This window comes from Ananas comosus, linkage group 15, assembly GCF_001540865.1.
Source record: "Ananas comosus cultivar F153 linkage group 15, ASM154086v1, whole genome shotgun sequence".
Lineage (NCBI taxonomy): Eukaryota > Viridiplantae > Streptophyta > Magnoliopsida > Poales > Bromeliaceae > Ananas > Ananas comosus.
In genome coordinates this window covers 10,887,065-10,908,056 of record NC_033635.1, presented here as the reverse complement: position 1 = coordinate 10,908,056, position 20,992 = coordinate 10,887,065, and the positions used below count along the sequence as shown (strand labels likewise).

At 37.0% G+C, this 20,992-nt stretch overlaps 3 protein-coding genes across 3 annotated transcripts; all 3 read right to left on the bottom strand.

Moving 5' to 3' along the window:
- On the bottom strand, positions 2,900-6,004 carry LOC109720934 (NHP2-like protein 1). Its single transcript, XM_020248302.1, has 5 exons — positions 5,755-6,004; positions 5,540-5,660; positions 5,329-5,432; positions 3,783-3,914; positions 2,900-3,259 (listed from the first exon to the last, which is right to left on the bottom strand). The coding sequence occupies exons 1-5, from the start codon at positions 5,755-5,757 to the stop codon at positions 3,233-3,235; spliced, it is 387 nt and encodes a 128-aa protein (XP_020103891.1). The 5' UTR covers positions 5,758-6,004; the 3' UTR covers positions 2,900-3,232.
- Positions 8,877-9,855, bottom strand: LOC109721092 (uncharacterized mitochondrial protein AtMg00810-like). The gene is made up of 2 exons (XM_020248509.1): positions 9,424-9,855; positions 8,877-9,380 (listed from the first exon to the last, which is right to left on the bottom strand). Exons 1-2 carry the CDS (start codon positions 9,853-9,855, stop codon positions 8,877-8,879), a joined length of 936 nt encoding a protein of 311 aa, XP_020104098.1.
- On the bottom strand, positions 13,110-15,986 carry LOC109721808 (probable inactive poly [ADP-ribose] polymerase SRO2). Its single transcript, XM_020249600.1, has 4 exons — positions 14,877-15,986; positions 14,161-14,402; positions 13,920-14,056; positions 13,110-13,541 (listed from the first exon to the last, which is right to left on the bottom strand). Exons 1-4 carry the CDS (start codon positions 15,884-15,886, stop codon positions 13,443-13,445), a joined length of 1,488 nt encoding a protein of 495 aa, XP_020105189.1. The 5' UTR covers positions 15,887-15,986; the 3' UTR covers positions 13,110-13,442.

Genomic DNA, 20,992 nt, shown 5'->3' with positions numbered 1-20,992 from the left:
GAAATTTTTTTTATATTCTTGGATGCAAGAGTATAAAATGTACACCCCTATATAGAGATGCAAATAGGAAGGATCAGACGCTGAGAATGGTCCTTCCTTTTCGCCCCGTTTTCTTGAAGGGTTAGAGTGAATTCGGGCTATGTTAATTTTAGCCTTTTTTTTTAAATTTTTTTTCTCCTTATTTATTGCTTCATTCGTGATAGGATGGGATGTGAGTGAATTGACGGATTAGAGATGATTAAAAGGAGAAATTTCTCGCCTCCCGCTCTCCTTTTTAACATATTAGGACGGAGATAAATTTCTCCGTTTGGTTCGGGGTTAAGAAAAAAGTAGCTATTCCAGGGATAGAGTTAAGTTCAGGATTAAAGTGGGGTTAAAGTTTTTTTATATTTGGTTAGGGGTTGGAGTTAGTCTAGAATAATGAAAAATAGTGTTTGGTTGGAGTTTGGTGGGGTTAGGTGGGGTTAGCTAATCCGGGATAATTTATTTGAGGTGGGCTAACCCCACCCATTTTTTGAGGTGTTTAGGAATAAAATGGGGGTTAAGGGGTTATTCCACCCCTTAACCCCCAACCAAACAATAGCTTAAAGTTGAGATAAATTAGTAGTTCAATATAGTATTTGAAAACAAATTAAAAAAAAAAAGTACAGTAGGTCAAATGAAAAAGATTCTAAAGTATAGTAAGTACGAATGTTATTAACCCTTAAAGTTAGTGTAAAAAAATTTTTTTTTTTTTGAGAAAAAGGTAGCTAAGCTATCTGTTTTATTCATTAGAAAAATAGACTAAATTTACAAATGAAAGCAGCCGACTTCCGAAAGGAAAAAAGAAAAGTTAGTGTAAAAAAGTTAGTCCTCGAATAAAAGTAGGGTTGCATGCATATTCGACAAAAGTTTGGCCCACAAAGAAGCCCAAAATTTTTAACTAGGACAGAGCATGTGTTTACCCGAAAACTCGAGCGAAAACAAAATAAACTTAGGACGTGTTTAGTTCACTTTCCTTTTAGCTACTCCTTTTTAGATCCTGTTCGAACATTGAATTTAGCTATTCTTGAATAATTTATTCGGTATAATATTTTTTTTGTGTCATTAGAGACAGAAAGTTTAATTTTTTATTTCTTGAAATGTCTCGTTATTTCATAATTCGGCAGGACTATATTTTACTTATAAGATGATTTATTTTATACCAAAAAAAAAAGAAAAAGAAAGTGAAATAGTTACTCCATTCTAAACGATTGATCATATTTTTTTTATTTAGCAAATATAATTACTTATTTAGTAAACCAAGGTATATCCAAAATAAACATTCATGCATCTGAATAGGACCTTAACGGATGTGCCAGAAAAGGACTTCTCAATTTTTATTGTTATTAGTAACGTACAAAAAATGTTTACTATCAAAACTTACATTTTTGGATAATATCTTACAGATAACTTTAGCAAAACAACAAGAACATAAAAGGAAAAAAGAAAAAAAAAAAAAAAGTAGCATCCAAAAGAGGCCTAACTTCTTCAATTTCTTTTTTTTTTTGGGAGTTTCAAAAGTTCAGGTCCAAAATTTCAGAAATTTGAGGAAACTTCGGATTTATAATCGCCACATAATAACATGGTCTCGACCATATCTAAGCAGTTACGAGGAAATACAGTTGCATGGCTTACTTCCGAAACGAAATGGTAAGGTATTCTGTGGTGGACTGAACTTCATACTTGCAATTTCTATATGGAATAAAGGATGATATCATGTGACTTCAATGCAGCAGGCCAATGCAGTTTGTGCAAAGGCTTTTAAGAGGGATCGAAATATCGACATCTAAAAGTTCATGCACTGTTTTTTTAGAACAGTTCGCCCTTGTGTAGACTCGTCCAATCTTTTTGAAACTTTGAAAGACACTTTTTCAAACGTGGCTTTTTCGCTTCGGCGATTTACGGGCAACGAAAGAGGCCTTCTGAGAAGTGTTTATGTTGTACTCATTGTACTATTCTTGTTATAGAAGATGGTGGCGGTGCAAATACATTCCAGGCTCTAACATCCCCACAGATAATTTTTGGCCGATTATATTTGCAGTAGTATGCTCATGAAAAATGGCTATTTGCTGTGCCAGATGAAGTACAAGGCTCTGATGTTGTCATGAAAAATGGCACAGTTTTTTGGCTCCTCTGATCATTAGAATAATTACTTTTGCTTGTTTATGGACACAACACCATAAATTGATTCAATATTATTTAAACAACTAATACTTTTTTTTCGTAGAGAGAATTTTGGTTGACATTGAGGGCTTGTTTGATTCAAGGGTGAAATTAGAATGGATAATGGAATTGAAATGAATTAGAATNAGTTACGGAGCTTGACAACAAGATTTGAATATGGTGACAAGACACCGCTGAGCTTGTGCTTCTGCTTCTAACTGTTTGTTCATCAAATGACTAGTTCACAGAAGATGGAGAAAAATTGAAGCTAATATTAGAAGCTGAAGCACTTTTACCCAGTTCTACTACTTAAGAGATAAGTATTTTTTCTTTGACCCCAACAATCATTTAAAAAGCATCTATGTAAAGATGGAATTTATATTGCTGCTTCACTTATGTCTGTTCGTTGCTATTTTAACATTAAGTGTAGGATTAATAATATAATCTAATGTTTTGGTTTTATTTTGTACATTGATGTCTGTAAAAGCCGACTTCGTCCTTGAATGATGGGATTTAAGATTTATCCCAGAGAAATTTTTAGCCGTGAGAGGGGAAACTGAAAATGTACTAAACCATAAAAGGAACTAATTGAACCTTTCCCAACATGTATGATATGTGTCAAAATTTACTTATGCAACTGGGAAAAACAATTATCAAATCACAAGATGCTATTGTAGTAAAAATTTGTCTACAATATTTCCAGTACCAAAAAGAATTTTAAACAAAACAAAACCCCATATTTAGATGAAACTAATGTCATCTGAAGAGCTACAAAACTATATATAGATTACTAAGCTTAGCATGTCCATTCATTCATACTTAAAATCATTTGATTCATAGCAAACAATCCTCACCTGGCAAACACAAGGTAACATTCAACTCCCGAAACATCGCCGATGGAACAAAACAAAGATAAATAATAAAAAACAAAGACGGCGATAAATACTAACTCTGCGTAACATTAGACAATCATCAGTCCAAGCCCCTGAAGAAGCTGTAGCCCCCTCTAACCGGGCCCTTCATGCTGAAAGGTTTCCTTCGAGATTACTTAGATGAGGAGCTTCTCAATTGCATCCTGCAATTCATTAGGATGAATGAATGTTATACTCTTTAGATATTATTATAACCGTGCTTTTGAGCACAAGAATAAGATATTATTCGACCTGAGAAAATTTATTAGTTGTCTAATAGCCAAATATTGTATTTGACTTCGTAGTCAGAACATTCTCCAGTTTTTTTCAAAAATTTGATTGGCAGAATATTTCTCAGAATTATTCACTCACATGTAAATATTGAACCCAAAAAAAAAATCATAGAGAGGATAACATTTGCATTTATTTACTTTATCAAGTGCTTTGGTTCATCACCAAATGAATTATCCATTATTTTAACTATTGTTACCTTGCTTTGAGAAAGATATACAATAAGAATTTTACGCCAAAATATTGCCATCTTTTTCTTTTCAAAATTGACCAAGTTAGATTACCAGATATTGAACTTTTTTAACTTTACTGAACTACTAAAATGCTGAACTTGCAAGTTCAAGCTGAAGATCAGAAACTGCGAGAGAGAGAGAGAGAGAGAGAGAGAGAGATCACCTTGAGTTGCTGAATTTGGGACTTCAACTGGCTTCCTTCATTGCTAGTCACAGAGCATGCGATGACAGGCCTCGTGACACCGCATGCTCGGCCCAGAGCTTGCTTCGAAGGCACAAATACATACGGCACATTCTGTTCAGCAAATGAGTGAATTTCAGTACAAGCAGCGACATTGGCACAGTAAACTCAAAAAACGAGTGGTACAACCAGAATACAGCAACATATATAACTTAATTGAGCAGCAATTCGAGCATAGTAAATAGGAAAAACTAAAACCTGGTATGAGAAATTATGAGATTTCCAAAAATTATTTCATTTGTGTAAAGAAAAAAAGCCAGAGACCGAGTTGACCGACGTATCGGCAACACAAAAAAGAAATAAAAAATGGTTGGTCCTTCCAAAAGCACTCTATATTGATTCTTAGTTCTATACTACATCATAGTATTTACAGTAGCCTGCTATATTCTAGTGGGAACTTCGACACTGAGAATGATATGAGAGCAGAAAAATAAGCATACACCACTAAATGCACAATTCACTTTTAATTCGAAGAACTTCACCAAAAGAAGAACAGTACTAGGCCTTTTGATAATGAGATGAGCATGCTTCTTTTTTCCAAATAACTAAGGAATGGAATAGTTCTACAACAAGGATACAACAAGGAAATTACTTCTAAAAGCCAATAATGCGTTTCCAACTTAAACTTGTAATAACAAATAAATTATTGGCAAAAGAGGATGATTGCTGTATATCACAGAAAAAAACATCCTGATCATTCCAAAAATAAGATAAGACAAATCAACTTTTGACATAGGTGGTACAAAGTCCGAAGAGTGCATAAACTTCAAAAATTACGAAAAGTACATTAAACAGGTATCATGAAACTGAGAACTACAGTAAGCCATGATTGCTAAATTTCCAAGGTAAAATAATCGGCGTCTTGTTTATATATGTTACCCCTGAAGTAACTAGCATTTTGAAAAAGGTACTTGAACGTTTAGTGGTTTTGATTTTACAACTTGTTCTTACAGTATTGTTGAAATAGGCGAATTCAAAGTTTTGGTTCTACAATCCAACTACAAAATGTTCGGAACATATTGCAAGGAATATCCCTCTAGTAACAAAACATTCCATTAGATTATACAATATTAAATCAAAATGGTAGGTTTCAGAGTCAAAACACCATTAATCTATTTCGAAATGGTAATCCAATATTGTGCTATAATTCAAGTAAGGCTTGGTTTACACATTTTTTAACCTGCCAATTAACCATGTCAAACAACTGCCTAAGTCCAATTTGAAATAAGCAAGTTGATACATTAAATTAATCACCAGCACAACCTTACTGTTTATGCGAAAACACAAATCATAGTTCATTGAACATTTACGGATTATATATTACACATAAACATTTCATCAATTCACACATAGAAAAGTGTTTGGGGTGTAAACTAGGGTTTCCGAATAACAATGCTGTAGGATCAACACATAACATACTAACAATTAATCAAACATACTAATCCTTAGTTAACAACAAACTCGTTACCTTGTCCTCTGCTAACAATGGGAGATGGAGAAGGATCTCGAGGGGCTCCGTATCCGCCGCCATCACGACGAACTCCGATATCCCCCGATTCAGCGTCTTCGTCGCTGCACAACAAAACATCCAAAACCCCCACAAAACGAACATCAAATCAAGATCAAAACAAACGCCAAAAAAATAGACGCAAATTTCTCATCAAATCAAAGGGGGAAACCTTCGTTGGCCCCCTTCTTGAGCTGCTTGTAGTTCGCGGCTTGTTGGATGAGATCGAGGATCGTGATCGTGAGCTGCGCATCGGCGAGAGGGTACGCCTTGGGATTCACCTGCTCCTGGCTCTGCGATCGAATCGAAAAAGCTCACACAGCGATCGAAAACGAAGAAAAGATGACGAGAAGATCGGGAACGAGGGGGCGGAGGAGAATTTCTTACCATTTTCGGGCGATTTTGGGGGATTTTCCTTCGATCGGGGGGAGAGGCGTCTGTGAGGTTTATGTAGGGGAGAGGGAGAAGCGATGGTGGGCGATTTTGGGGGATTTTCCTTCGATCGGGGGGAGAGGCGTCTGTGAGGTTTATGTAGGGGAGAGGGAGAAGCGATGGTGGGAGCGATTTTGGGGGATTTTCCTTCGATCGGGGGAGACGCGAGCGTCTCCGCTAGGGTTTATGTAGGGGAGAGGGAGAAGCGATGGTGGGGGCGAGGGTTTTTGTCCTAATTTGCGGGTGCGGTGAGTTGTTCCTGCGGAGCTTTGTAGAATTAACTAGAGGCTTCTAACGGGTCGGGTCCCGGGTCCCGGGTCGGGTCGGTTTTGGTTTTTAAATGACTTGGTCGGGTATTTCTGATATGTAAAATAAGAATATACGGTAAATTTTTTTTTTTTAATTTTAATACGTAATATATATATATATGGCAATCAATATGTTATTATATATTTTTTACTGTCTTACCCGGTCTCAATATGAAAATAGGATTGGTATAATTTGATTTAATCTGATTTAATAGTGTTTTTTAATAAAATTATTATTCTATATTTGAGTATAATTATAATAATAGTGTTTAATAGTGTTTCCTAATAGAATTATAGTTAATTCTTTAATTGGTGTGATTTGACTTAATTTGNTTGACACGTGACTTAATTTTTATAGAATTAATTTGATTTTTAATAGTAACTTAATCATGATTTTTATATGAATTAATTTGATTTTATATAATTTTCAATTGCTATTCTATATTTGAGTTTTCTAATAAATCGCTATTCTATATTTGAGTTTGACACGTGGCAAGCATATGGAGCGCCACGTGTCAGTTTTTCACAAAGGGTTTATAAAGGGTTCTATTTTAGTATATAGTAATAGTGAAGTGAAGTGATTTTTAAATAGCGACTTATGATTTTTATATGAATTAATTTGACACGTGACTTAATTTTTATAGAATTAATTTGATTTTTAATAGTAACTTAATCATGATTTTTATATGAATTAATTTGATTTTATATAATTTTCAATTGCTATTCTATATTTGAGTTTTCTAATAAATCGCTATTCTATATTTGAGTTTGACACGTGGCAAGCATATGGAGCGCCACGTGTCAGTTTTTCACAAAGGGTTTATAAAGGGTTCTATTTTAGTATATAGTAATAGTGAAGTGAAGTGATTTTTAAATAGCGACTTATGATTTTTATATGAATTAATTTGACACGTGACTTAATTTTTATAGAATTAATTTGATTTTTAATAGTGACTTAATCACGATTTTTATATGAATTAATTTGATTTTATATGATTTTTAATCGCTATTCTATATTTGAGTTTTCTAATAAATCGCTATTCTATATTTGAGTTTGATACGTGGCAAGCATATGGAACGCCATGTGTCAGTTTTTCACAAAGGGTTCATAAAAGGTTCTACTTTAATATATAGTAATAGATTATAGTAATAGATTAGGACGGATTCGAGATAAATTATTATTTTTTTTTCTTAATTTTGTCCCCCAACTTGTTACTCCAGGGTAGGAGCTCCACTAACCCAGGCTTATTTGGATCCCTACCTCTACATGGCGTGTGTATGTAACATTTTTCAATAAAATGTATGCTGCGTTAGACATACCCTTTTTGGGTGTATATTTTACTCTTTCACCGTCCACAAATATAGATAATTCCTTTTAATTTGTAGTAGGTTTAATTATATTCATACATACTGTATTTTAGAACTCTTTTCATTTGACCCAGTACTTTCTTTTCATTTTTAAATGCTAAGTAGTTCAATATAGTATTTGAAAAAAAAAAAAAAAAAAGTATAGTAGGCCAAATGAAAAAGACTCTAAAGTACACTAAGTAGGAAAGTAATTAAGCCTTAAAGCTAGTGTAAAAAAGTAGCATTGCTTGTCCAAAGTTTGGCCCACAAAGAAGCCCAAAAAAAACTTCAACTAGGACATAGCATGTGTTACTTGAAAACTCGAGCGAAAACAAAATAAACTTAGGGCGTGTTTGGTTCACTTTCCTTTTAGCTACTCCTTTTTAGATCCTGTTTGAACATTGAATTTAGCTATTCTTGAATAATTTTATTCGGTATAACGTCTTTTTGGTGTGATTAGAGACAGAAAGTTTAATTTTTTACTTCTAGAAAGGTCTTGTTATTTCATAATTTGGCAGGACTATATTTTACTTATAAGATGATTTATCTTATTCAAAAAAAAAGAAGAAAGTGAAATAGCTACTCCATTCTAAACGATTGATCATATTTTTTTTATTTAGCAAATATAATAACTTATTTAGCAAACCAAGGTATATCTAAAATAAGACATTCGTGCATCTGAATAGGACCTTAAAGGATGCGCCAAAAAAGGACTTCTCAATTTTTATTGTTATTAGTGTAGAGTATTGACGTACCAGACTAATAATAAAACTCTCTTTATTACACACACAAAATAACTCTCATTCGCATACACCCAAAAGACTACAAACCTCGCACACTACTTCACTACTTACACTACACCTCACAAAACTTCCTTACTCACATCACCACTCACACCCTTTCTTCACTACTACCTCACTCACACTCTTCACTCTCACACTCTTGCACACTTGGTGTGGAGCCTCACACCTATTTATAGGCTCCAACCTATATACATGAGTACTCTAGAATATTATAGAGTACTTGCTTCTAGAACTCACTAAAGTGCTATATTAGCAAGTAGAGAGTACTTTGTTCCTAGAGTTTTCTAGAGTGCTCCATTAGCTAGTAGAGAATTGGAAAAGGATAGAGCATTCTAGAATGTTCTATTAAAGAGAGAGAGAGAGTTGCCTCTTTCAATTCTCCCCCTCAACTCTAACTCTCTCTTAATGCTACTTTGCTAAGCATTTCTAATTGCTTCCGGAATTCTTCGAACTTTGCGGTGCTTAGCCCTTTGGTGAATATGTCGGCTATTTGCTCTTTTGTTTTGATTGGTTCTATGTTTATTTCTCCTTGCAGCACCTTCTCTCTTATGAAGTGATGATGTATCTCTATGTGCTTTGTTCTTGCATGGAAGACTGGATTCTCTGCGAGGCGTATAGCTTATTGGTTGTCGCAGTAGAGATCCACTCCATAATCTGTAGGTTGATGTAGGTTATTCATCAACTGCATCAACCATGTGCTCTCTTGTACCGCCATTGCTACTGACCTGTACTCAGCTTCAGTTGTAGAAAACGACACAGTCGGTTGTCTTTTACTGCACCAAGAGACTACTGCTGAACCAAGGTTGAATGCATATCTAGTAGTTGATCGTCTTGTATCATGATCTCCAGCATAGTCAGCATCACAGTAGCCTCTGAGCTCACAAGCCTCTCCTTTTCTATACAGGAGGCCGTAGTCGATAGTCCCTTTTATATACCTTAGAATACGTCGAACTGCTTCTAGATAGGGTTTCTTTGGCCGTTGCATGTATCGACTAACTACTCCAACTGCATAAGCTATGTCTAGTCGGGTCATAGTTAGATATATTAAATTACCGACCAGTTGTCGATACATAGTTGAGTTAGCCAATTCCTTCCCTTCTTCTGCACATAATCTGATATTTGGCTCCATAGGTGTAGAGATAGGCTTACAGTTTAACATGCCATACCTTTGGAGAATATCCTTTGCGTACTTTTGTTGACATAGGAATGCGCTCCACCTCGAGCCCAAGAAAGTGTCGCAGTTCTCCGAGCTCCTTCATTTGAAAGCGTATAGATAGATTCTCTCTTATGCTATTAATCTCCTCTTCATCATCTCTAGTAATGATTAGGTCATCCACGTAGACCAGCACGATGGATATCTTCTCCTGTTGCTTCTTGACGAATAAGCTTGAATCTGCAGGTGTAACTTGATATCCGCTTTGCACTAGGAACTCACCTATTTTGTCATACCATGCTCTTAGTGCCTGTTTTAGTCCGTGGACGGCTTTCCTTAACTTACACACGTACTGAGGATGAGTTTTACTTTCGAAGCCTTTTGGTTGCTCCATGTATATGTCTCGATCGACCTCCCCATGTAAGAATGCATTATTCACGTCCATTTACCATAGCTTCCATGATTTGCTGGCGGGAAGTGCTATCAACACTCGTACGGTTGTGATCTTAGCCACCGGACTGAATGTCTCGTCATAGTCCAGTCTATATTGCTGTGAGAATCCTTGAGCAACTAGTCTAGCTTTGTACCTCTCTACTGATCCATCTGGACGAGTCTTTACTTTATATACCCATCGACATGATATAGGCTTCACATCCTTTGGCTTTGGTACCAGCTCCCAAGTTTGATTCTGCTTCAGTGCCTGGATCTCTTCGTCCATCGCGTTCTTCCACTCTTTACTTGTAACTGCTTCTTCGTAGGAGTTTGGCTCTTTTGGAGTCTCTTCTTCTTCGGCGAGAGCAGCATTTGCATACTTAGGATTAAATTTTCTTTGCCTAGAAGATCTTCGTAACTGCGTACCTGTATCTTCAAGTTGGCTTAGTCGATCTTCTTCTAGGGTTTGATAATGCATGCCAGTTCGCCAAGATTCCAGAGACTTCTGGAGTTGATACTCGTCACTGGTTGACTCCGTAGAAGGTTGACCACTTTCTTCTTGCCCTGACGCCGTCTTCTCCTCTGCAGCAGTGTCTTTCAACCTTTGTTCTTTGAGAGCCTCCTCCTTGTCTGAGTGACGGTCTTCTTCTGGCTTTATGATGGCGAAGGAGGCTTCAGCATCCCACTCTTCTTCACTGTTGTATGCTACTTGGTGGTCACCTAATGTTGCCATATTGCCTTGTGCTTGTTTCTTCATGTGCCAACAGTCTCGGGCGAAGTGTCCTTTCTTGCCGCAGTTGTAACACTTTCCGCTTCGCCGTTTGTCGCCTTTAAACTGCCAGGTATTTTGCTCTTTCTGGTTGTGGACTCCCCCTGTCAGGTGGCTCTCTTCCAACCTTTGTTTTGACCCACTGAACTCCTTCAGCGGTTTCACATTTCTTGGCTCTCCTGTTGCTCGACCTTTTCTTCTACTGCTGAAGAGTGCCTCCTCTTCAGTTTTCAGTGAGACTCCAGCCATCTGTTTGGCTAGAGTCTCCTGATTAGCCAGTAAATTTTCTAGTTCCACCAACGTTGGTTGAGTGGGCCAGCCTCGAATAGCAGTAATGAACCCGTTATATTCGGGTTTTAGGCCGTGAATAATAATTCTCTTCATCCGCTGGTCACTAATTTTTGACTGTGGATCTAATTGGGAAATTTCACGGCAGAGAGATCTTACCTTCATGAAGTACTGGCTAATCGTCATGCTGCCCTGAGATATCGTCATCAGCTCATTCTCCAGAAGTTGAAGTTGAGCATCGTTCTTCTTTGAAAATAACGAGGCGGGAGTGTCCCATGCAGCCTTGGGTGTATCTGCTTCTTTGATATGCTCCAGCAGCTCTTCTTCAATTGATGTCTTCAGAACGAACATTGCCTTCCCTGCCTTGATACGCCATTTTCTGAACACTTCTGCATTCTCCTTCGGTAGTGGAGTTGTTTCAGCACCACCGATTACCTCCCACAAGTCCTGCCCTTATAGGTAGGACTCAGTGCAGGTTTGCTAATAACCATAATTATGGTTATTTAGTTTCTTAATTCTGCTAGTTGTACCAACAAGATCTGTCATAGTGACTTGGTGATTGCCCAGCAGTCAACCAAGTAAGTCTCGTCCCAGACCAACCAACTTCACAGTCCCAGACTGTGCACCAGCAGAATCTCTGCTTATATCGGTATTTAACTGCCTGGACTGGCAGAATATCACAGACTTAACTAGCAGAATATTTTCCACAATCTGGCTTTGATACCAAATTGTAGAGTATTGGCGTACGAGACTAATAATAAAACTCTCTTTATTATACACACAAAATAACTCTCATTCACATACACCCAAAAGACTACAAACCTCACACACTACTTCACTACTAACACTACACCTCACAAAACTTCCTTACCTCACACCACCACTCACACCCTTTCTTCACTACTACCTCACTCACACTCTTCACTCTCACACTCTTGCACACTTGGTGTGGAGGCCTCACACCTATTTATAGGCTCCAACCTACATACATGAGTACTCTAGAATATTCTAGAGTACTTACTTCTAGAACTCACTAAAGTGCTCTATTAGCAAGTAGGGAGCACTTTGTTCCTAGAGTTTTCTAGAGTGCTCCATTAGCTAGTAGAGAATTGGAAAGGGATAGAGCATTCTAGAATGTTCTATTAAAGAGAGATAGAGTTGCCTCTTTCAATTAGTAACGTACAAAAAATGTTTACTATCAAAACTTACATTTTTGGATAATATCTTATAGATAACTTTAGTAAAACAACAAGAACATGAAAGGAAAAAAGAAAAAAGGAAAAAAAAGGTAGCATCCAAAAGAGGCCTAACTTCTTCAATTTCTGTTTTTTTTTTTTTTTTTTGGAGTTTCTAAGTTCAGGTGCAAAATTTCAGAAATTTGAGAGAACTTTGGATTTAGAATCGCCGCATAATAACATGGTCTCGACCAGATCTAAGCAGTTACGAGGAAATACAGTTGCATGACTATATAACTGAGAAGCATATCGCTAGATACTTTTCACCCGCTGTTGTTCGATAGAAGTACTATGCAAGCTAAACACGTCGTAAAATGGAATTTTAATTGCATCTTCAAGCTTTTAGTTGAAGTTCCATTTACTTCACTACATTATTCAAGAAATATCCATATGTGACAATCTCATAGCTAAACACATGTATGCATGAAGATTACTACTACACATAATTGCTGAATAAGGTGATTCATGTCCTGCCACTCAAATCTCAACAACTCTCAGCTTTATTCTTTTGGAGATAACTTTTGCTGCATCATCAAGCTTCAACAGATTCTTATGCTTGCTTTAACACTGCTCAGCTCCACAAAGAATAATCTGAGTGGTTTCAAATTGCTGAATCTATTCTCCCAGCATTGCAGTAGTGTTGGAATCTCACTTACAATAATGCTCACAGTAATCAACAGCACAACTTATGCTTAATGGTCCAACTAGTCAATTGGAGAAATGATTCCTCACAGGGATATTAATCCACTTTACGAGTCGGTACCACTTGTGTGTAACCATTTCAATTTACCTGTAATAGATCATCCATCTCATTGTCGTAGTTCACTGTCGCCAAACACTATTCAAAGCCAAATTCTCTGCATGGTTTAAGCAAAGATGCAGCTATCACCAGCACCCTACTTTTTAACCCTGTGAGCTTTTGGAAGATGAACAGCTCTCTCAGTTGGCTCAAATGCAAACTAAATGCGACTCGAGTTGTTCGACGTATAAATCCATTTATGGAACCAACAAAATGGCCATGAGTTACAATTTGCTGCGTTTGTAATACAACATCACTTCTTACATTGTATAAAGTTCAACTACTTGTAATTGTAATTCTTGCACCCTTCTATCAGGGATGTAGAAGGGACAATTGATTCGCTGAAACTCAAAATTTCTGGATTTCATCCAAGTGAAGATCACTTGTCCTTTTTTCATAAGGAAAACAACGACACCCCAAGAAGAAGATAATAGATTCACATATAATTTTCTGTCCGCTTGTGCAATGAAGCGACAGCAATCACAGCATCACCTTCGAACAGATATTCGTTAGTATCCCCGAATTTTCTTGATTAATGAAGCTAATGCTTTGTCGCCGACGAGGGCCCTCAAGGATTTGATGAACACGTCCTTCCTCATCTTCCCTTCCTGCAGTTACAAGTATATGTTTGAGACTTAAAAATTCTGATTTCTGGAACAGATTGTCTACTCCAAAAGCAGAAGCTTAAAGAAACTGGTCTTTTTGTTAACAAGTTAAAAAAAAAAGAAGAAGGTTCCAAGTGTCTTGTTGCGAGTAGCTAAAGATAAGCTTTCAATCACAATGAGCAAATACACCAATTTAAAGCTTTTGCTTCTTCTGCAATGAGTAGTTGTATAGGATACTTTAACACGTGTAACAAAAAACATTCATGCTTCTTCAAAGAGTTATACTCGAGCAACATCTTCACAAAAGCACCAGCCAGGCAAATATATAGAGCCTTGAACAGATGTTGGGGATGAAGTGTCGAGTTAGCATTTATAATTTACCTTGAAATCCTTGTACCAAATCTCTAAATTTTGTGCTCCTGATGATGGAAGAATACTCCCAATCTCTGAAAATAGCTTAGGGAAGCAAAGACCAACCACAAGAGGTTTTCTCTCAGTAGTTGCTATCCTCTGTGAACCTACAAATTCAAACAGTACATCACAACCAAAAACAGAGAACATCTAACAACTTTTTTTTAATATGTTTTCCTGTAGTGAAAAAAAGAGAAGATTGAGAACATACTTTGTTGTTTGTTTGATGACCTATAGGTCACAACATACTCAGGGAGTATGTGAGTGTTCATGTGAGTGCTCCAAACAATATACCATCTAGGGTTTTTAAGGTCGTCGACCCCGCTATCGTACTCGTCGCTGCTAGGATGGAACTGCGACGAACCTTCTGAAACTTGCTCGGTTCTCCCCATAAGGACACGGCACAGCACGATGTGCTGCTCGCCTTTCTCGTCAGCTTCTGATAACAAGGCGCTGAAAGCAAACAAGAGAGTGATCAAAAATTGATCTTGCTAGATGGTTATAGATGGTTATAGGTACTAATAATCCTAAACTTCAATAATTTTTTCACTATCAGTTAATACTAGTATCTGATTTTTGCGATATTAGCAATAGGTGCATTTTTTCAGTAACAAGAAATTTGATTATCACAGAAGTGAATCACCATCTAAAAAATCATGAGTAAAATCATAAATCTTTTAGTCGCAATTTTGTATTCCTACATAGAAGTCGAGAACTAATCCGTTCAAACAAAAAATTTAGAGCCCCAAATCACAATTCATCAGAAGTCCAGGGATTCTCTCTATGAACTATGAAGCATCTTGCCTCGCAATTTCATATTCCTACATAAAAGTCGAGAACTAATCCATTAAACCGAAAAATTTAGAGCCCAAATTACAATTCATCAAAAGTCAAAGGACTATCTCTACGAACTATGAAACATCTTACCTCCGATACGGAGAATGCGGTGGCGTTAGGTGGACACCAACCCCATGGGCCTCGGGGCCGAGTGAACCATTGTTTGGCTTTCCGAACCCGTGAGCCGCGATAGCGGCCACATCACTCGCGGACCCGCCGAACCACCCAAACTTCACATTGCCATCACCCCTCACAGCCCCCATCATCTGCGTCTGCAACTGAAAGGCTCTCAATCGGCAATTTGTCGAGCGGCTGGCATGTGAGCATTTCCGTATCGACGTCACGACGGTGTTCGGCGCGTGTCTCCGCATCCCGGCGAGAAACAGTTTCTCCACAACCTTGTAGTATCTATCCCCACCATCAAGAGCTTCCAAATTGGTCCATCTTGTTACTCTTTCTGAGGTAAGCATGGCGGACGCCTCGGGACTCTCGTCGGACCATTCTTGAGTGGAATTCGCTGCAAAATCTCGCTTCTTCTTGGAATTACAATCCGACGACGACGATGAAGAATCACCGGCGATTCTTATTGCAATCTCTAGCTTGGGAAAGGAGGCATCTTTCCGCTGATCATCCAACACCGTCCTCGGGAAGAAGCACTTCCCGTCAACATCAATCCACGCGATCGAATTCGCCTCACCGGTCTCCAATTCGACCCGAACCATCCTGAGGAAATCGAACACACACAGCTTCCCATCAACCGAAGCTTCGACCGACGTTCTCCCGCGAACAAACCCCTGACGCAATACGTCGAACACATGGCGGGCGATGTCGACCCACCCGCCGCCGGAGAAGCAGAGGAACCTCGCGGGGGCGGCGCTCCGCCTGAAAACCCTAAATCCCCGAACCAAATCGCTCAACGACGAGAACCCAGAAGCAAGATCCGATCCGGGGGCGAGGGGCACCTCAAAGGCGCGATCTTTGGCGCCCACCGCTGAGCTCCGAGTCCGCAACAGCATCGGGGCGATCTCCGCCGCGGACTCGGTCGTCGGAGCCGCTTCCCCCGCCGCGGACATGCGAAGCTCGGCTCGAATTGGATTCATGGCGCTAGGGTTTTGCGGAAGGGGACGAGAGAACAGGGGATTTATGCGCAATGGGGACGCATTCAAAGTAAACGGCTAGTAGGAGAAGCGCTTTTGAATTTTTCGCGCATTTATAGTTTGACACCGTGAACCGACCCTTTCTAAGGACAAGGTCGGTGCACGGGGTAAAATTACGAAAATGCCCCGGCGGGGGATACTTGTTGAATTTACGAAATTGCCCTCGCGTTTGTACGTTTCTTGGGTGGCAATTAAAATTGGTTTTGACTTTGAATGTGCGTTACGTTTCGAAATTAAATTCTTAAATCGTATGGACGGCTGATATTGTGACACGTGTGCATCTCTATTTAATATTATTATTTAATGAGGGAAAGGATGATGTTTGACTCCACAGGTTGATTGGGGGATAAGAAATTTCGTGAACAAGTTAGAAGATATCTAAATTTTTCAAAAATAATATTTTTCAAATAAAATTTCAGAGGAGAATTTGTATTTTATTTTATTTGGACAGTTTATATCATATATGTTGCTTAACTTACAATGAAATTTAAATTTTGCCACTGAATTTAGTTTGATTTGCAAGTTCAATTTTGTCACTGGTACTCAAACTTTCTATTTATTTTCGAAATAAAAAAATCTGACAATTCAAAATAATGTGGCAATAATTGTTGGTTGGTTCAAGCTATCAAATCATCATAAAAAAATAGTTTAATTATTACATTGCATCCAAAAAATAATTTGATAACTAAATTAGTAGCTACATATATCGTCTCATTGAGATAAATTATATAGTAGTGATATATATAAATGGTAATTGCATTAGCTATAATTTTGTTGCTTTATTTGAAAATTTATATGGAGCTAATTAAGAAAGTGACACAGTATAAAAAGAAATTGAAGTTCAGTGTCCCAAGTAAAGTAAATTGAACTCTTGTAATCTAAATAAACATTGTCTTAAACTTCCATGACTAAATAATGCAATACACCCATTTTAATGTTTTCTGTCTCATTGGTGCTACCTCTGCTTTCTTTCTTTTACTACACCTGATAATTAATAAATCCAAAAAATATAATAAAGGTACAAAATCCAACTTTTGCAGTATGTAATAAACCTAATGTGGTGAAAAATCCAACAATAGACCAACGTCTTTGTAAGTTGAGTTAGATCGAAATTCGTAAACGCTGTAACTAAGCCCTTAAGCATAATAGGTGCGCCCTTTCTATTAGCATATATTTTTAGTATAGTTGGTTAGTACTTACGATATCCATAAGTGATATTAGAGCTAGTGGTATGGATTCGATTTTCACATGCTGTATTAATGGTGTAGATATTTCGAAGAGGGAATGCTGTTTGAAATAGGCCTAACTTTTTGTCCTGTGACAAGACCAGGAAACTAATAAAATTAGTTCGGTTGAATCTAATTTACTAAGACTACTGCCCGCTATAAATCTAATTGTAGGAGATTCAATAGTAGATCCAATGTACATGTGGATTAAGTCAAATCGAAACATATTATATTTTTATATATATATATATAACTAGGTTGTAATATTATCAATAACACCACGTTATTGGTGCTATTAGATTTTTGACTCTCGGATGAAAAAATGTACGATTAGGATGTGTGGGCCCTCTAGGATTGAGTACGTTATTGGTTTAATAGTATAATCTAACGGATGAAAATAATCAAAAGATTAAATTTAACAGCAGAAAACTTGATAGCACCAAACGCTTGGTGCTATCAATAGTATCCCAGCCGTACTCTATATATATATAAGTATTGTAGTTGGACTCTTAAGTGCGATGAGCGCGTCCTTCTTATTAGCACATATTTTTTAAATAATTAGTTAGTAATTGCAATCCACACTTGCTTATATCCTAATTAAATTATTAGATTAAGAAAGAGAAAGTTTAACTAATAAATTAACCATCACTAAAGAACCTAAACACACATTTATATTTTTTTAAATTTTACCATAAATTGCGCATTAGATCATCAAAACAAATTAAAGAGCACCTCTCTCTAGACATTTTATTACTTTACATTATCTACAAGTATAATCCCACAAGGCCATTTTGGTCATTTCACATTGCATGTGGCGGCCACGTAAGGGGCAAAACTGTCATTTCACGCCAACCACCCCTCCCCATGAACCGACTCTTTTAATAGCGGTTTCTTTGGGGACCCTTCTTTGCGGCGGTTACAAATTTTTAAGCGCCCCACATCTTTTATTTATTTATTATTTAGTCCTCACGAGATATGTATGTAAGTAAAAGACTTAGGGCTTAAGCTAACTCTGCGTGGTGCAAAAGCCAAAAGAAGCTCCTTGTAATAGCTTATTCACCAAGCGGATTTTGCGTGTGCATTTAATGGACTCTATTGAGGAGAAGCAACTTTTTTTTTTTTTTTTTTTTTTTCTTTGGATTCTTAGGTGCTTTTGCTTTGGCACAAAGTAAGGTATACAAATGGAAGATGAAGAAGAGGTGTAGAAAAGATTTAGAACAAATGTACGAAGATCCGTCGATTGTAGCCCGTTCTGAAATTCCCCCTCTTTAATTTAGTGGTGTAATTTTACAGTATTTATTTTCATCTGTAATACTGTGATTTTGCACAGCGCAATAAGTTGGTTATGATACATTTCATACCCTCTCACTAAAAAAAAATATTGAAGCATTTTTTTCTCAATATTTTTTTCCTAACTCTATTTTATATTATTAATGTTATATGAATCTCAGTACCAAACGAACGAACGCTAAATTTTAGAGAAAATAAATGTTTGTAACTTTGAGTGGCATTAGCCCCGACCTATTACAATCTCAAGGGAATATAAGGGACGATATTAAATATAAAATATTAAATTATTATTTGCTAACGGCTTAAGTTTTTAGAGTAATTATTCGCTTCATAGTTTTTTTTAGTGCTATAATTGAATTTTTGAGTGCTATCAATCAATTAAATTAAAATTGTTGTTTAATCTACAGACACTTTGGTTAGATTTAATAAGTTTAATTAATTTTAAAATAAAATTGAAATAGTTAATAAGTGGTAGCAAACAAAGTTATTAAAAACATTAGCTTAGACGGTGTTTGTTTTTCCAAAAAAAAAATAGCGAAGAAAATAGTTGTTTGTCTGAAAAAATATTTTCTGTCTGTTTGATTTCTTGAAAATATAGTTTTTTTTTTTTATTTTTCTTTATTGTTTAGATCTTATGAAAAAGTAATGTATTCTATTTTAGAGTTTTTATCAAATAAATAAATAATGTAAAAAATAATAATTTTTACAAATAGTTTTTTAAAAAATAATTTTTTAAATTTTTTCAGAAACCAAACACCTCCTTAACTAATTAGAATAACTCATATAAATGCCAATAAAGAAATAATATTGTTGAAGGTCCCATTACAAAATTCTATGAAATTGAGGGGTTCTTAGTAAATTTTTAACCAAAAGATTCAAAGGAAGAGGAATAAGATTAATAAATTGTAAATAATAACAACAATTGTTTCTTTTTTTATATAAATATTGTGTTTGTGTGTGGTGTAAGGGGTTGGGTTTGTGGATTCCCAAGGTCAGATTTCCACTTGTTGACCCTTTATGACCCTGATCTTTACACAGCTCTCTTTCCTTGTTATGCTTTTAGCTGGGGGCAAAATTGGAAAATACCATGGGAGGGAACTTTGCTTTCTCTTCCCTTTTCTGGAAATGGGATCAATCCTTCTCCCACTCATTGGAGATTTTTTTTTTTTTTTTGTGGGATAAAAGGAGCCAATGAAAGTTGGCTAGGGCAACATTTTCACTTAAGGCATGTTTGGTAGATGAAAAGTAAAAAAATAAAAAGTAAAATTTTTAGGAATTATAGTTTTATGATTGTTTGAGTTGGAATCGGAGGGCAGCGAAAAACGTATTCAGAAATTAAAATCAGATCGAGTTAATTATTTATTAGTGTTTTTGAATCTTCTTTTCTTGATACTTTCGATCTTCCATGTATCTCGTCTTCTCCCACACATATCTCGCCTTCTTAGATCGGGCTGAATTAGAACCGACCAATGTAAACAAATCCAATTGCAATAGTTTGATTAAAAGATATTGATCGTATTTTACATTTTCAAAAAAATGAGATCTTATTTTATAAACATTTCATCTGATAAAATAAAAGTCATAAAAAAGGGCCAATTTGCATAAAAAATCCACTTATTTTGGGCTTTTGCAAAATCGGGCTACCTTTTTCATTTTTGCAGATTCGGTCCCAATTTTCAGCAAACTGACCAAAATACCCATATTATTTTTTCTCTCTCCTCTTTCTCTCTCCTCTTCGTTTCTCTCGTTCTTTCTTTTTTTCTCTCGCCGAAAAAAGTAGTGAAGGTAGAGGCGAAGGCGGAAATGGTCCGCCTTACCTCTCACCCTCATGCTCTCGTCCTCACCCTTGCCCTCGCCCTCGCCAGCCTCTGGGACATAGCGGAATATATCATTCAGGACAAAGAATCCCTTTTCCTGGGGGGCGAGGAAGAAGGACTGTGTGAAGTCCCTCTTCACATTGTCCTTCCCAGTAAGATGCCCTGTCACAAGCACTATCACTCCGCNATACATTTTATTACTTTCAAATATTAATTTATATGAAGAGTTTATATATATATATATGGACGTTGTAAAAAATTACGTAGAATGTATTATTTTATATATTAATAGTATATAGATTAGTATACGTAGAGATTTATATAACATAAATATTCATGTGCCTTGGTTTGCCGGGATTTCATTAATTGCTTGACTCATGTGCTCCGTATTCAACTACTCACGTGGAAGTATTATAGTTTTGGTTTTGTTGGTGTTGGAGGATGCATGAATGACCTTTTTGGTTTGATACCGCTGGAGATCGAGTTTTAGAGGTGGTGGCGGTGGCGGCGGTGGCGGCGGCGGCGGACGCCTCCGCCGTTGCCTGCCACATAGCCATCACCACCACGGTGAGGGCCGCGTCCCGGTGGAGTTGGTTAAGGAGGTGGAGAGAGTGGAGGAGCGGCGGGCGCCGGAGAGGCAGGTGAAGCAGCCGAGGCGGACGGTGTTGGCGGTCCGGGCGCTGGCGATGCGGCGGGGGAGGGGCGGCAGAGGCTAG

What these genes read in the sequence shown, in the direction of transcription:
- LOC109720934 (XM_020248302.1), bottom strand. An exon ending in CAAGAAGGGGGCCAACGAAG is followed by an intron (nt 5,433 to 5,539) that starts GTTTCCCCCTTT and finishes TTTGTTGTGCAG; the next exon opens with CGACGAAGACGCTGAATCGG. An exon ending in CCCAAATTCAGCAACTCAAG is followed by an intron (nt 3,260 to 3,782) that starts GTGATCTCTCTC and finishes AATGAATTGCAG; the next exon opens with GATGCAATTGAGAAGCTCCT.
- LOC109721092 (XM_020248509.1), bottom strand. Translation starts at nt 9,855, where the DNA reads ATGGACGTGAATAATGCATTCTTACATGGGGAGGTCGATCGAGACATA. An exon ending in GCAAAGGATATTCTCCAAAG is followed by an intron (nt 9,381 to 9,423) that starts GTATGGCATGTT and finishes ACACCTATGGAG; the next exon opens with CCAAATATCAGATTATGTGC.
- LOC109721808 (XM_020249600.1), bottom strand. Translation starts at nt 15,886, where the DNA reads ATGAATCCAATTCGAGCCGAGCTTCGCATGTCCGCGGCGGGGGAAGCG. An exon ending in CCGCATTCTCCGTATCGGAG is followed by an intron (nt 14,403 to 14,876) that starts GTAAGATGTTTC and finishes GTTTGCTTTCAG; the next exon opens with CGCCTTGTTATCAGAAGCTG. An exon ending in TTTGGTACAAGGATTTCAAG is followed by an intron (nt 13,542 to 13,919) that starts GTAAATTATAAA and finishes TTGTAACTGCAG; the next exon opens with GAAGGGAAGATGAGGAAGGA.